Source organism: Nycticebus coucang, chromosome 11 (assembly GCF_027406575.1).
Source record: "Nycticebus coucang isolate mNycCou1 chromosome 11, mNycCou1.pri, whole genome shotgun sequence".
Classification (NCBI taxonomy): Eukaryota; Metazoa; Chordata; class Mammalia; order Primates; family Lorisidae; genus Nycticebus; species Nycticebus coucang.
This window is the reverse complement of record NC_069790.1, coordinates 31,075,263-31,090,102: the sequence shown is the minus strand read 5'-3', so window position 1 is coordinate 31,090,102 and position 14,840 is coordinate 31,075,263. Positions and strand designations below refer to the sequence as shown.

Below are 14,840 nucleotides of genomic sequence, written 5' to 3'. Positions count from 1 at the left end.
CTGAAACCCATTGGTGTTAAGTGCACACCAAATATTCAATCCAGACATGTTGTGCTTAAACTATTCCGGGGCTCATAAACCTTTCATCAGAATCAGAGGTGAAATATTTGGCTTTATTTGTAAGTCCCTTATTTCTAAAGACCTTGGGGGCTCATTTAGTATTCCCAGCAGAAGGTCACAGGGTTGGTTTTCAGGAGTCTTGCTTTAGTGGAACTGATGATTGTAAGCAGGAGATACTTTCATGATTTTCCAGAAACCAGTACTTCACTTCTCTTGCATGCTGTCCACTCTGTCCCCTTCCCTCTCCCTAACTGCACCCCCCACCCCTGCCAAAGGTGGGGGGGAACAAACGCTAAATGTAAGCACTGTTATATAGCTGGCCATATAGAGCCCTTACATTTTCTGACCAAAACACTCAACTTCTTATTTAACAGTAATATTAGGGAAGGAGCCTACTCCTTTTTAGGCACACTGTCTTACAGAGAGCTTTTTTTTTTTTTGAAAGCTGTGGTTTTATTATTGGTGGAGAGAGGTAACTTAATTTCACAGAAACATAAAATCTAAGTGATAGCAGAGTCTGTTGACATCATCTAGTCCACCCTTCATTTTATAGATGAAGCCACAGAGATCCAGAGAGGTGAGGTGACCAGCTTAAGACCACACAGCTGGGTTGTGGCAGGTGAGTGCTATGTTATGTATTAGCTCTCAGATCCCAGGCAATTTACCTAATTGTTCATTGCCTCAGTTTCCTCATGGAGATTCTGAGGATTGAATGTGATAATTCGTCCAAAAGTAATTAGCACAGTTTCTGGAGCAGAGTGAATATTAGCTGCTGATATTGCTGACACCGCTATTATTTCCCAAGTCGCTTGTTCCTGAGTTTCACTTCTCATTGGGCCCAGCTTTGTCTTCACGTCACCAACAGCACACCCAAATTTGGCCTCAGTGGCTGCCTTATGATGGGATGCTATGATGAAAGTTTAGAGGACGTGATTATCTGACTATCCCAAATATTGAAAGTGTCCAGAGGATCAGAAACTCATGATCAAAATATCATAACAGGTTGCTCTAGATTCCTGTTATCAGGTAAGTTAAGAGCTGAATTTTTTTTTTTTTAAGGTTCAGCACCAGGGAGACGAGTCCAACCACGATGGAAGATGGTCTTCTCCGTGGGGTGAGAGACAAAGCAGTCCACGAGGTAGGGACAGGGTGCTCGCTGGCACACAAACACAGGCTCCACGATCCAGCCGTAGAGGCGCCACTGGCGGTAGAGGAAGCCCGCCTCTAGCACACTCTTGCAGAGCACACTGGCCACCTAAGTGCCCATCAGTGCTCCACGGATCCGCAGGCGACCACCCTCTGCCACTGAGATCTTAACCATCTGACGCTCAATGGGCACCAGCGCGCGCTCCACCCGTGGGTCCCGGTAGCTCTCCCTCCTTCTGCCGCAGCTGGTCCTCCCGCCGAGACAGGTACACGATGAGGCGCAGGTAGACCGGGGTAGGTGTGCTGATGAAGAGGTATGGCAGCACCCGGGAGCAGATGTGGGCGATGGGGAAGGCCTGGTCATTGCAGACGTTGGAGCAGCCTGGCTGGGCCGTGTTACACTCGGAATCCGACTGCTGGTCACCCCACACAGACTCGCTGGCCAGGCCGAGGATGAGGATGCGGAAGATGAAGAGCACTGTCAGCACAGTGGAGTGCTCCTGGACCCGGTCCAGCAGCTTCTCGAGGAAGCCCCAGTCACCCCTGGCTCCCGGCGCCTGCCTGCCTGGCGGCCCAGGTACCAGTGGGGACCATGCCGGAGCGGGGCCCGCCCGAACGTGGCTGAACCTCAAGAGTTGAGTTTTTAAAACAGAGGTAAGACTCCCCACGGAGAAGCTATTTGATGGTCTGTTTCTGATGATGTATTGGAGGCTGGGACAACGTGGAGCCGTTATCCACACGTGTGGTCTTCTCATTTGCTGACTTCCCTGCCTGGAATGGCCTTTCCTAAGACAGCCTTCCTTGAACGTGGCACTACATCAGGCCCCTTGAGGGTATCTGTGCTTTCTCTCAGGGGAGGTCACTGTCCAACACACAGTCCTTTAGGGCCCTTTCTTAGGAAATGTGGTGTGGCTCTCTCTACCAGGAAGGAGGTGGGCAGGAAGGAACCTGAGTTCTAGGTTTGGCCTAGAACTGACTAACAATAATAGCTAATGTTTCCTGAGCACATTTTATGGGCCAGGCTTTGCTTTGAGCACTTTACATTTATTTTCTCCTTGAATCTTCAGAACAACCCCGTGAGTTAGGTACTTTTACCAGTTTCATTTTGCAGATGGAGGGATCGCGGCACCCAGAGGTTAGATAACAGAGAGCTCTCCCAAGTGTCCAAGCCGGGTTCTGATACCTAGAACTGTGTCCTGCAGTGTACTACGCTGTCTCATCCCCAAATCACTCATCTGCTGCTGGGCACATCAGCCAGGTGTTCACTCAAAACAGGGTTCAAAGGTATGAATGATCTTTCCTGCCCAATCTCACAGATTCTGGTTGAAGAAGGATTACAGACAACTTTACAGACAAAGTTAACCCCCACTGGTACCTCCCCACAATCTATTCCCTCCCTGTCCCACCCCCTTAGGTAGCTGCTGCCACTGTGGGGATGAAGATGTATTTTTCCCTTGAATGTTTCCAGATTTTAGCTATAAGTGTGTGTACCAGCATATGATACATAGAGTTGTTTGGAATGTTTCTGTGTTATATGATATATAAATAGCATTATACTCAATGGGTTATTTTACAACTTAGAAAAATTCAACATTATGTTTCTGAGTATAACTCACATTGATATATTAAAATCTAGTTCATTTTAACTGCTATATAGTATTTCAATACGTAATCATACTATAGGCTATTTTTTTCATTTTTCCTATTGATGAACAATACTATTATTTGTTCACATATCCAAAATTTCTTTAGATAAATGTCAAAGAGTGAAATTATAAACTGGTGGGGTGACTCACGCCTGTAATCCAGCACTTTGGCAGGTTTAGGCAGGAGGCTTGATTGATGCCAGCCGTTCAAGAACAGCCTCAGCAACATACCAAGACCCCATCTCTAAAAAATTACAAAAATAACCTGAGTGTCATGGCACAGGCCTGTAGTCACTGCTACTTAGAAGAATGAGGCAGGAATATCACTTGAGCTCAGGAGTCCAAGACCAGCCTGAACAAGAGTGAGATCCCATTTCTACTAAAAATAGAAAAATTAGCTGGGTATCATAGCTTCTGTAGTCCTACCTACTCAGGAGGCTGAGGCAAGAGGATCACTTGAGGCCAGGAATTTGAAGTTGCTGTGAGCTATGAGGATGGCACTGTACTCTAACCCTGTCTTGGAAAGAGATAGAGAGAAAGAAAGAAAGAAGGAGGGAGGAGAAAAATTGTAAGGTGTGCACATTATTAACTTTACTAAATACTGCCCCTAAATTCTCTTTAAAAGGGGCATGCCAGTTTGTACTTGCAGAAGAAAAGGGTAAGAGCTTGTATTTCTCCAATGCTTGCCAACCCTGGCATTCTCACGTTCAATGCCTGAACATTTTGCATTTAGAGACTGAGATTATTTTGTCCATGAAATTTAGTCATTTTTTGGTTTATAATTTAAAAAATTATTTTTGATAAAAGTAGTAAAGTACATAATTGAAAAATTGAGAGCAGAAAAGCACATACAATGAAAAGCGAGTCCATTCCCCATTTCTGACCTTATCCCTCAGTTTTTCTTTTCTTTTTTTTAATCTATAAAGGTTTTATTGTGCACAGAGGGAAGGGGGTTTCAGTCCTTCTTGGCAACTGCTTTCCTCATGGCGGCCAGGACGTTGCTCAGCTCCTCCCGCTTCCTTTTAGCACAGATGTGTTTCCCCACTCTTTTCTTTTTTCTTTTTTTTTTTTTTTTTTTTTTTTTTTGTAGAGACAGAGTCTCACCTTGTCGCCCTTGGTAGAGTACTGTGGCTTCACACAGCTCACAGCAACCTCCAAATCCTTGGGCTTAGGCGATTCTCTTGACTCAGCCTCCCAAGTAGCTGGGACTACAGGCGCCTGCCACAACGCCCGGCTATTTTTTTGTTGCAGTTTGGCCGGGGCTGGGTTTGAACCCGCCACCCTCGGCATATGGGGCTGGCGCCCTACCCGCTGAGCCACAGGCGCCGCCCACCCCACTCTTTTCTTGATGAACTTGAGGGCCCATTTGTCCTTGAAGACCTTGTGCAGCTCCATGGCACGCCGCTCATACTGGGCAAAGCCACACACTTCTCGGATCATGTCCCGCAAGAACTTTGTGTGTTTGGTTAGGCGCCCGCAGCGGAGGCTGTGCCTCGGTTTGCTCACGTTCTTGGTCACCTTGTGGCCCTTGTTGAGACCCACGGCCATGGGGTAGCGCAGAGCCATGGTTGCAACAACAGCGGGAAACTCCAATGGCTGCTGCCCATCCCTCGGTTTTTCTTTCCAGAGGGTAAGGAAACTATTTTCTATGTGTCCTTCCAGAGTTATTCCATGCATTTACAAACATATAGTCATGGTGTGTATATATTGTATATGTTATAACTGTATATGTTATATATATGCTAACCTATATACTGTATTTATTGTAACATACATATAAATATCATATCTGCATGGTACCATGCCTTGCTTTTTTCATTTAACACAAGATCTTAGAGACTTTTTTTTTTTTTTTGTAGAGACAGAGTCTCACTTTATGGCCCTTGGTAGAGTGCCGTGCTCACAGCAACTTCCAACTCCTGGGCTTAAGCGATTCTCTTGCCTCAGCCTCTGGAGTAGCTGGGACTACAGGCGCCTGCCACAATGCCCGGCTATTTTTTGGTTGCAGTTTGGCCGGGGCTGGGTTTGGACCCGCCACCCTCGGCATATGGGGCCGGCGCCCTACTGACTGAGCCACAGGCGCCGCCCGATCTTAGAGACTTTTGATTTGGTATTCTTAATATTTACTTCATTTTAAAATCACCAATTAAAAATCTATTTCCCATTTACTTAAGTCTTTGGGAAAAGAAAACTTCCATTTTCTAGCATTATGCCTAATCTGGATGCTCACTTTTGTTTTTTGTTTTTGTGTTTTTGAGACAAGGTCTTGTTCTGCTGCCTGGGCTAGAGTATAGTGGTGTCATCATAGTTCACTGCAACCTGAAAGTCTTATGCTCAAGTGATCCTCCAGCCTCAGCCTCCCAAGTAGCTGGGACTACAGGCCTGTACTACTGTGCTTGGGTAATTTTTAAATTTTTTTGTAGAGGGGAGGTCTCATACTTTGTTGCCTGGACTAATCTTGAACTCTTGACCTCAAGTGATCCTCCCGCCTCCTAAAGTACAGGGATTGTAGGTGTGAACCACCTTGAGCGACCAGGATGCTCTTGTTTATTAATCCTGTCTTGAGGTGACCCATAGTGAGGTCACCTAACCTTTCTTTTTGGCCAGACCTTTCTAGCTAAAGCCAAACAGTTATCCAGATGATTCAGACAGGAAGTCCTTACTTGGATAATCATTGTAAAAATTAATGTTGGTGATAATGATGGCATTGACAAAATTATGGGAAATAACTGAGATGTCTATTATCTTGTTGGTATAAAAGAATGCAAAATAATTATTTTGATGTGTATAATATTGCAACTATTGAGTTCCCACTCCTGCCAGGCCTTTTACATAAATTATACTTTTAATCCACTCAGCATTTCTATGAGGTTGATATTGTTGAGGTGATATTATTGTTATCACCCCTATATTATAGCTGTAGAAATTGGGGTTTGGCGCACTTAAACAACTGGCCCAAGGCCTCAAAACTGGTAAGACTTAGTGCAGCCAGAAAATGCTCGTTGTTTCTGATTATCAAAGAAATGCAAATCAAAACCACCCTGAGATATCACCTAACCCCAGTGAAAATGGCCCACATCACAAAGTCTCAAAGCAGTAGATGCTGACAGGGATGTGGAGAGAAGAGAACACTTTTACAGTGCTGGTGGGACTGCAAACTAACACATCCTTTTTGGCCAGGGCTGGGTTTGAACCCGCCACCTCCGGCATATGGGGCCGGCACCCTACTCCTTTGAGCCACAGGTGCTGCCCTTAACACATCCTTTTTGGAAGGAAGTATGGAGAATCCTCAAAGAACTCAAATTAGACCTTCCATTTAATCCTGTAATCCCATTACTGGGCATCAACCCAGAAGAAAAAAAATGCTTTTATCATAAGGACATTTGCATAGGACTGTTTATTGCTGCTCAATTTACAATTGCCAAATTGTGGAAACAACCTTATTAACCCAGGAATGGATTAATAAGCTGTGGTATATGTATACCATGGAATTCAGCCACAAAAAAGATGGTGACTTTACATCTTTTGTATTAACCTAGATGGAGGTGAAACACATTCTTCTAAGTAAAGCATCACAATAATGGAGAAGCAAGAATCCAATGTACTCAATTCTGATATGAGGACAATTGATGCTGGTATATGGTGGGGGGAAGAGGGATGGAGGAGCAGACAGAGGGAAGGAAGGGTCACGGTGTGTGACACACCTCTTGGGGGCAGGACACAATTATAAGAGGGACTTTATCTAACAAATGCAAGCAGTGTAACTTGGTTCTTTGTACCCTCAATGAGTCCCCAATTAAAAAAAAAAAAAAAAACAGAAAATAAGAGCTAATAGCCTTTCATTCTTTTCATCAATAATGCTATGTATTATTTTAACTAATTATTGAGTTTTTAGATGAATTTCTTTGAAAAATAATTTAAAAGCTGTATTATCAGAACATAGTCAATAGTCGGCAGAAATTTAATAAATTATATACTAATTTTTTTTTTTTCTCTTTGAGCACTTTTAATTTTTTTTTTCTTTTTTTTTTTTATTGTTGGGGATTCATTGAGGGTACAATAAGCCAGGTTACACTGATTGCAATTGTTAGGTAAAGTCCCTCTTGCAATCATGTCTTGCCCCCATAAAGTGTGACACACACCAAGGCCCCACCCCCCTCCCTCCTTCCCTCTTTCTGTTCCACCCCCATAACCATAATTGTCATTAATTGTCCTCATATCAAAATTGAGTACATAGGATTCATGCTTCTCCATTCTTGTGATGCTTTACTAAGAATAATGTCTTCCACGTCCATCCAGGTTAATACGAAGGATGTAAAGTCTCCATTTTTTTTAATAGCTGAATAGTATTCCATGGTATACATATACCACAGCTTGTTAATCCATTCCTGGGTTGGTGGGCATTTAGGCTGTTTCCACATTTTGGCGATTGTAAATTGAGCTGCAATAAACAGTCTAGTACAAGTGTCCTTATGATAAAAGGATTTCTTTCCTTCTGGGTAGATGCCCAGTAATGGGATTGCAGAATCAAATGGGAGGTCTAGGTTGAGTGCTTTGAGGTTTCTCCATACTTCCTTCCAGAAAGGTTGTACTAGTTTGCAGTCCCACCAGCAGTGTAAAAGTGTTCCCTTCTCTCCACATCCACGCCAGCATCTGCAGTTTTGAGATTTTGTGATGTGGGCCATTCTCACTGGGGTTAGATGATATCTCAGGGTTGTTTTGATTTGCATTTCTCTAATATATAGAGATGATGAACATTTTTTCATGTGTTTGTTAGCCATTCGTCTGTCGTCTTTAGAGAAAGTTCTATTCATGTCTCTTGCCCATTGATATAAGGGATTGTTGGCTTTTTTCATGTGGATTAATTTGAGTTCTCTATAGATCCTAGTTATCAAGCTTTTGTCTGATTGAAAATATGCAAATATCCTTTCCCATTGTGTAGGTTGTCTCTTTGCTTTGGTTATTCTCTCCTTAGCTGTACAGAAGCTTTTCAGTTTAATGAAGTCCCATTTGTTTATTTTTGTTGTTGTTGCAATTGCCATGGCAGTCTTCTTCATGAAGTCTTTCCCCAGGCCAATATCTTCCAGTGTTTTTCCTATGCTTTCTTGGAGGATTTTTATTGTTTCATGCCTTAAATTTAAGTCCTTTATCCATCTTGAATCAATTTTTGTGAGTGGGGAAAGATGTGGGTCCAGTTTCAGTCTTTTACATGTAGACAACCAGTTCTCCCAACACCATTTGTTGAATAGGGAGTCTTTCCCCCAAGGTATGTTCTTGTTTGGTTTATCGAAGATTAGGTGGTTGTAAAATGTTAGTTTCATTTCTTGGTTTTCAATTCGATTCCAAGTGTCTATGTCTCTGTTTTTGTGCCAGTACCATGCTGTCTTGAGCACTATGGCTTTGTAGTACAGACTAACTTCTGGTATGCTGATGCCCCCAGCTTTATTTTTGTTACAGAGAACTGCCTTAGCTATACGGGTTTTTTTCCGGTTCCATACAAAACGCAGAATCATTTTTTCCAAATCTTGAAAGTACGATGTTGGTATTTTGATAGGAATGGCATTGAATAGGTAGATTGCTTTGGGAAGTATAGACATTTTAACAATGTTGATTCTTCCCATCCATGAGCATGGTATGTTCTTCCATTTGTTAATATCCTCTGCTATTTCCTTTCTGAGGAGTTCATAGTTTTCTTTATAGAGGTCCTTCACCTCCTTCGTTAGGTATATTCCTAGGTATTTCATTTTCTTTGAGACTATGGTGAAGGGAGTTGTGTCCTTAATTAGCTTCTCATCTTGACTGTTATTGGTGTACACAAAGGCTACTGACTTGTGGACATTGATTTTATATCCTGAAACCTTACTATATTTTTTGATGACTTCTAGGAGTCTTGTGGTTGAGTCTTTGGGGTTCTCTAAGTATAAGATCATGTCGTCAGCAAAGAGGGAGAGTTTGACCTCCTCTGTTCCCATTTGGATTCCCTTTATTTCCTTGTCTTGCCTAATTCTATTGGCTAGAACTTCCAGCACTACGTTGAATAGTAAAGGTGACAGAGGACAACCTTGTCTGGTTCCAGTTCTCAGAGGAAAAGCTTTGAGTTTTACTCCATTCAGTAAAATATTGGCTGTGGGTTTGTCATAGACAGCTTCAATCAGTTTTAAAAATGTGCCACCTATGCCTATACTCTTCAGTGTTCTAATTAGAAAAGGATGCTGGATTTTATCAAATGCTTTTTCTGCATCTATTGAGAGGATCATGTGATCTTTATTTTTTCCTCTGTTAATATGGTGGATAACGTTTATAGACTTGCGTATGTTAAACCAGCCTTGCATCCCTGGGATGAAGCCTACTTGATCATGATGAATGACTTTTTTAATGATAAGCTGTAATCTATTGGCTAGGATTTTGTTGAGAATTTTCGCATCTATATTCATGAGTGAGATTGGTCTGAAATTCTCCTTTTTGGTTGGGTCTTTTCCTGGTTTTGGTATCAGGGTGATGTTTGCTTCATAGAATGTGTTGGGGAAGATTCCTTCTTCCTCAATTTTTTGGAATAATTTCTGCAGTACAGGAATAAGCTCTTCCTTGAAGGTTTGATAGAATTCTGGAGTGAAGCCATCTGGACCAGGGCATTTTTTGGTTGGAAGCTTTTTTATTGTTTCTTTGATCTCAGTGCTTGAAATTGGGCTGTTCAGGAGCTCTATTTCTTCCTGGCTGAGTCTAGGGAGAGGGTGTGATTCCAAATATTGATCCATTTCTTTCACATTGTCAAATTTCTGGGCATAGAGTTTCTGGTAGTATTCAGAGATGATCTCTTGTATCTCTGTGGGATCAGTTGTTATTTCCCCTTTATCATTTCTGATTGAAGTTACTAGAGATTTTACTTTTCTATTCCTCGTTAGTCTGGCCAATGGTTTATCTATTTTATTTATTTTTTCAAAAAACCAACTCCTTGTTTCATTAATTTTCTGAATGATTCTTTTGTTTTCAATTTCATTGATCTCTGATTTGATTTTGGATATTTCTTTTCTTCTACTGAGTTTAGGCTTAGATTGTTCTTCTTTTTCCAATTCCATAAGATCTCTTGTGAGATTGTTGATGCGCTCTCTTTCTGTTTTTCGAATGTAGGCATCTAAAGCGATGAATTTTCCTCTCAAAACTGCTTTTGCAGTATCCCACAGGTTTTGGTAGCTTGTGTCTTCATTGTTGTTATGTTCAAGGAAGTTAATGATTTCCTGTTTTATTTCTTCCTGCACCCATCTGTTATTTAACAGAAGATTGTTTAATTTCCATGCCTTTGGGTGGGGTCGAGCGTTTTTGTTAGAGTTGAGTTCCACCTTTAGTTCCTTATGGTCTGAGAAGATACAAGGTAAAATTTCAATTCTTTTGATTCTATTGATATTTGTTTTGTGTCCCAGGATATGATCAATTTTGGCGAATGTTCCATGGGGTGATGAGAAGAATGTATATTCTTTATCTTTGGGATGGAGTGTTCTATATGCGTCTATCAAGCACAGTTGTTCTAGGGTCTCATTTAAATCTCTTATATCCTTGTTTAATTTCTTTTTAGAGGATCTGTCCAGCTCTGTAAGAGGAGTGTTAAGGTCCCCTGTTATTATGGTATTATCAGATATCATATTGCTCAGACTGAGTAAGGTCTGTTTCAAGAACCTGGGAGCATTTAAATTGGGTGCATAAATATTTAGAATTGAAATGTCTTCTTGTTGTATTTTTCTCTTGACCAATATAAAGTGACCATCTTTGTCTTTTTTGACTTTAGTTGCTTTAAATCCACATGTATCTGAAAATAAGATTGCAACTCCTCTTTTCTTCTGAATTCCATTTGCCCGAAAAATTGTCTTCCAACCCTTGACTCGGAGCTTTAATTTGTCTTTTGAAACCAGGTGTGTTTCTTGCAGACAGCAAATGGATGGCTTGTGTTTTTTAATCCAGTCAACCAATCTATGTCTCTTCAGTGGGGAATTCAAGCCATCAACATTTATTGAGATAATTGATAAGTGTGGTAGTATTCTATTCGTCTTATTTGGTGAGAGTCCATTGCTTAGTTTTATCTTTTGCATCAGTGTGGAGGTTAGGTTCTGTCCTTTAATTTCTGAGTTCTTACTTTGCTGCTGATCCATTGTGGTGGTCAGTGTGCAGAAGAGGTTGAAGTATTTCCTGTAGAGCTGGTCTTGTTGTGGCGAATTTCCTCAATGTTTGTATATCCGTAAATGATTTGATTTCTCCGTCAATTTTGAAGCTTAGCTTAGCAGGGTACAGAATTCTGGGCTGGAAATTGTTCTGTTTAAGTAGATTAAAGGTAGATGACCATGGTCTTCTTGCTTGGAAAGTTTCATTAGAGAAGTCTGCGGTCACTCTGATGGATTTGCCCCTGTAGGTCAACTGGCGCTTACTCCTGGCAGCTTGCAGAATCTTTTCTTTTGTCTTGACTTTGGACAGGTTCATCACAATGTGTCTTGGAGAAGCTCGGTTAGAGTTGAGGTGACCTGGGGTCTGATAGCCCTCTGAAAGCAGTGTGTCAGAATCTTTGGTGATATTTGGGAAGTTTTCTTTTATAATATTCTCTAGTATGGCTTCCATTCCTCTGGGGCATTCTTCTTCCCCTTCTGGAATTCCTATAACTCATATGTTGGAACGCTTCATAAAGTCCCATAATTCTGACAGTGAACGTTCTGCTTTCTCTCTCTTCTTTTCTGCCTCTTTTACTATCTGAATTATCTCAAAAACTTTGTCTTCTACCTCTGAAATTCTTTCTTCTGCATGGTCTAACCTGTTGCTGATACTTTCCATTGCATCTTTAAGTTCCCTAATTGACTGTTCCAGTTTCTTCAGCTCTGCTATATCCTTTTTATATTCTTCATATCGTTCATCTCTTATTTGATTCTGTTTTTGAATTTCCTTTTGGTTAGTTTCCACTTTATTAGCAGTTTCCTTCATTGTTTCCATCATTTCTTTCATTGTTTTCAACATGTGTATTCTAAATTCCCTTTCTGTCATTCCTAACATGTCTTTATAGGTGGAATCCTCTGCAGTAGCTACCTCATGGTCCCTTGGCGGGGTTGTTCTGTACTGGTTCTTCATGTTGCCTGGAGTTTTCTGCTGATTCTTCCTCATGAGTGATTTCTTTTATCTGTTTCCTTGCCCTAATTTTCCTTTCACTTCCTCTTGCTCTCGTGCCTGTGGAAGTTGCGGGCGGGTTTAGACGGATTGAACACACGCAACCACTTGCCGGTTTTCCACTGTTTTAGTCCTCCTCTTGGGGTTCAGAAGTCTCTCGCTGACTCCCTGTATCCTCTCAGGGGTGATGATGGGCAGATCCCACCAGCCAGAGATGCCTGGAGTCCTATCTCCCCAGATTCCTATCTCCCCAGTCCTATCTCCCCAGACTCTTCCTTGCCAAGATGCAAGGAAGCTGTTACTCGGCTGCCATCTTGCTCCGCCCCCTATATACTAATTTTTAATAATACGTTGGATAAGAATTTTGACTTTTGAATCTCTTAATATAAAAAGTTTACTATTTTAAGAAGCATTTAGTGTTCTCCAACTTGAAGTGGAAAAATCATTTTAAAAATAAACTATTTTGACTGAGAAAAAAAAAAAAGAGTGCAACCAGGATTCAAATACAGGTTCATATGACATCAAAGTTTATACTCTTAACAAACACACAGATCTAATTTAGTTAGTGATTATAAGGGGGTATAGTTTTAGTGTCTGAAATATGTTGATTTTTATATTCTTTTTTGTAACCACACTGGTTATTAAATATTTTAATATCACTCCAGCTTACTCCCAATTTTATTGTTCACAGCTCCCTCAAACCTGACTGATATTCTAGTTAAATCTAGTCCCTCTTAGCCATATATGCCTTGTGTTCTCCTGCCTACTAGTATATATACTGTGATTCTAGAAATGCTGAGAAAGGTCCCAGTGTCATTCAGCTCTATTTGCAGAGGTTCACTCCAACACACATTCACAGAGCACTTACTAATAAGCAACTAGCAAGATGGGGAATTTCAGGATTTGTCTAGAGTCTCTGTTCACTGGCTGGGTCAACAGAGATAGACAACATGAGGTCTCCTTTCCACTTTGTACCCTCTTCACCTTAATGCCTCCTTCTCTTTGGAGAGGAAAGAAAACCATCTCCTCCTCCATTATTTTGACTTGCTTCCATCTTTCCCGTTTCTTTGTTTGTTTGTTTTCTTGTTGTTGTTTGTTTGTTTTGAGACAGAGTTTCACTTTGTCACCCTTGGTAGAGTGCCATGGTGTCATATCTCACAGCAATCTCAAACTCTTGGGCTCAAGTGATTCTCTTGCCTCAACCCAGTAGCTGGGACTACAGGCATCTGGTTGGTTTTTTGTTGTTGTTGTTTTGTTTTGTTTTTTTAGATGTGGGGTTTCACTCTTGCTCAGCCTGATCTGGAACTTGTGAGCTCAAGCGATCTACCTGCCTTAGCCTCCCAGAGTGCTGGGATTATAGGCATGAGCCACCTCACCCGGCCTTTCCCATTTCTTTGACTTCTTCCCCAGCCCCAAAGTATGTTATTGACGGGGTAATATTCTCTTCTTGAATTTTTCTCCATCCTTAACTAAGAATAGAATAGAGTCCTGAGCACTTAGTTGCTTCAGTCTTCCTCATGAAACTGTGCTTTGCAATGGGGCTAATGATGGTGGAATAGAGGAATGAAGGAAAGAACAGATATTGCTGTGCACCATAACAGGAAGCATGAATACTATTGCAAAGAGGCAGCCTTGTGACCTGTCAGTCTAGGTAACAAACAGAGAAAGAATCTCTGAAAGAAAAAGACATTTATTCGAGAGTAGGGCATTGCAAAAGGAATGCATGGCCATTGTAAACTATGTGTGTATTCAAGGAGGTAAAAGAAGACAGAGATTTTTAAAGAAAGAATGAAGAGGATTGCATAATTTCTTTGAAATCATTACCCTTGGCTAACAAAGGTAATGCCAGCCCAAGGCTGGACAGGCATTTCCTGGGCAGATATCCTGAAACACCTATTTTTTGTGTAAGGTCGTGATGGCCTTGTGGGAGGTTGTGGTTTTTGCCGTCTTTGTCAGTTTATGGCTTTGTTATCAGCCATGTGAGAATGAGAACTCCATCCTCACAGCCTTCCCTGGCTCTAGTCATCGGATTGTTTTGTTGTTGTTTATGTGTGTGTATGTGTGTTTTTGTTTGTTTTAAGAGAAAGTTTTTTCCCCAAATACCATGTGCACGGGGAAAGCATAAGAATGATTACCCAATGTCTCATTGATGGTCACAGACCTTTATAGATGTCTTTTATTTTTTATTATTTTATTTTATTTTATTTTTTTGAGACAAAGTCTCATTTGTTGCCCTTTTTTACAGTACCATGGTGGCACAGCTCATAGCAACCTCAAACTCTTGGGGTCAAGTGATTCTCTTGTCTCAACCTCCTGAGTAGCTAGGACTACAGGCACCAGCCACAACACCCAGCTGTTTTTACAGATGGGGTCTCGCTCTTGCTCAGGCTGGTCTTGAACCTGTGAGCTCAGGCAATCCCCCCACCTGGGCCTCCCTGTGTGTTTGTTTTTAAACACAAATGACTCTATTTTTTGATTTTGACAATTTTCGCACATTTATGGGACTGTTAGGAAAATGTTGCTCCTTATTCATATGCATTTGGAGGGCACTACTATTGAGAATTAATGTTTGCTCAGCAAGGCCGTGTGAGTGTGTGATCAACTGTAGCTTGCTGAACAATCTTAACAGCTTCCTTCTCTGAAAACCTCCTTATTACTTGAGCCTTATAGACTCCCGTCTCAGGCCTTTGTTCTAGTTCAAGGTTTCTTCACATGGCACTTACTGACCTTTTGCGCTGGATAATCCTTTGTCATGGAAACAATACTGAGGGTTGTAGGATACCAAGCAGCCTCTTGGCCTCTACCCTGTATGCCAGTATCATCCACTGCAGTCCTGGCAATCAAACAGTG

At 41.4% G+C, this 14,840-nt stretch overlaps 1 protein-coding gene and 1 pseudogene across 1 annotated transcript; both read right to left on the bottom strand.

Annotated features, from left to right (window-relative positions):
- Nucleotides 1-1,068: 1,068 nt before the first annotated feature.
- On the bottom strand, nucleotides 1,069-1,961 carry LOC128598289 (gap junction alpha-4 protein-like; annotated as a pseudogene).
- A 1,846-nt stretch (nucleotides 1,962-3,807) lies between these two features.
- LOC128560203 (60S ribosomal protein L36-like) lies at nucleotides 3,808-4,418 on the bottom strand. The gene is made up of 2 exons (XM_053553784.1): nucleotides 4,186-4,418; nucleotides 3,808-3,898 (listed from the first exon to the last, which is right to left on the bottom strand). Exons 1-2 carry the CDS (start codon nucleotides 4,416-4,418, stop codon nucleotides 3,808-3,810), a joined length of 324 nt encoding a protein of 107 aa, XP_053409759.1.
- Nucleotides 4,419-14,840: the final 10,422 nt, after the last annotated feature.

What these genes read in the sequence shown, in the direction of transcription:
- LOC128560203 (XM_053553784.1), bottom strand. Translation starts at nt 4,418, where the DNA reads ATGGCTCTGCGCTACCCCATGGCCGTGGGTCTCAACAAGGGCCACAAG. An exon ending in TTCATCAAGAAAAGAGTGGG is followed by an intron (nt 3,899 to 4,185) that starts GTGGGCGGCGCC and finishes AAAAAAGAAAAG; the next exon opens with AGTGGGGAAACACATCTGTG.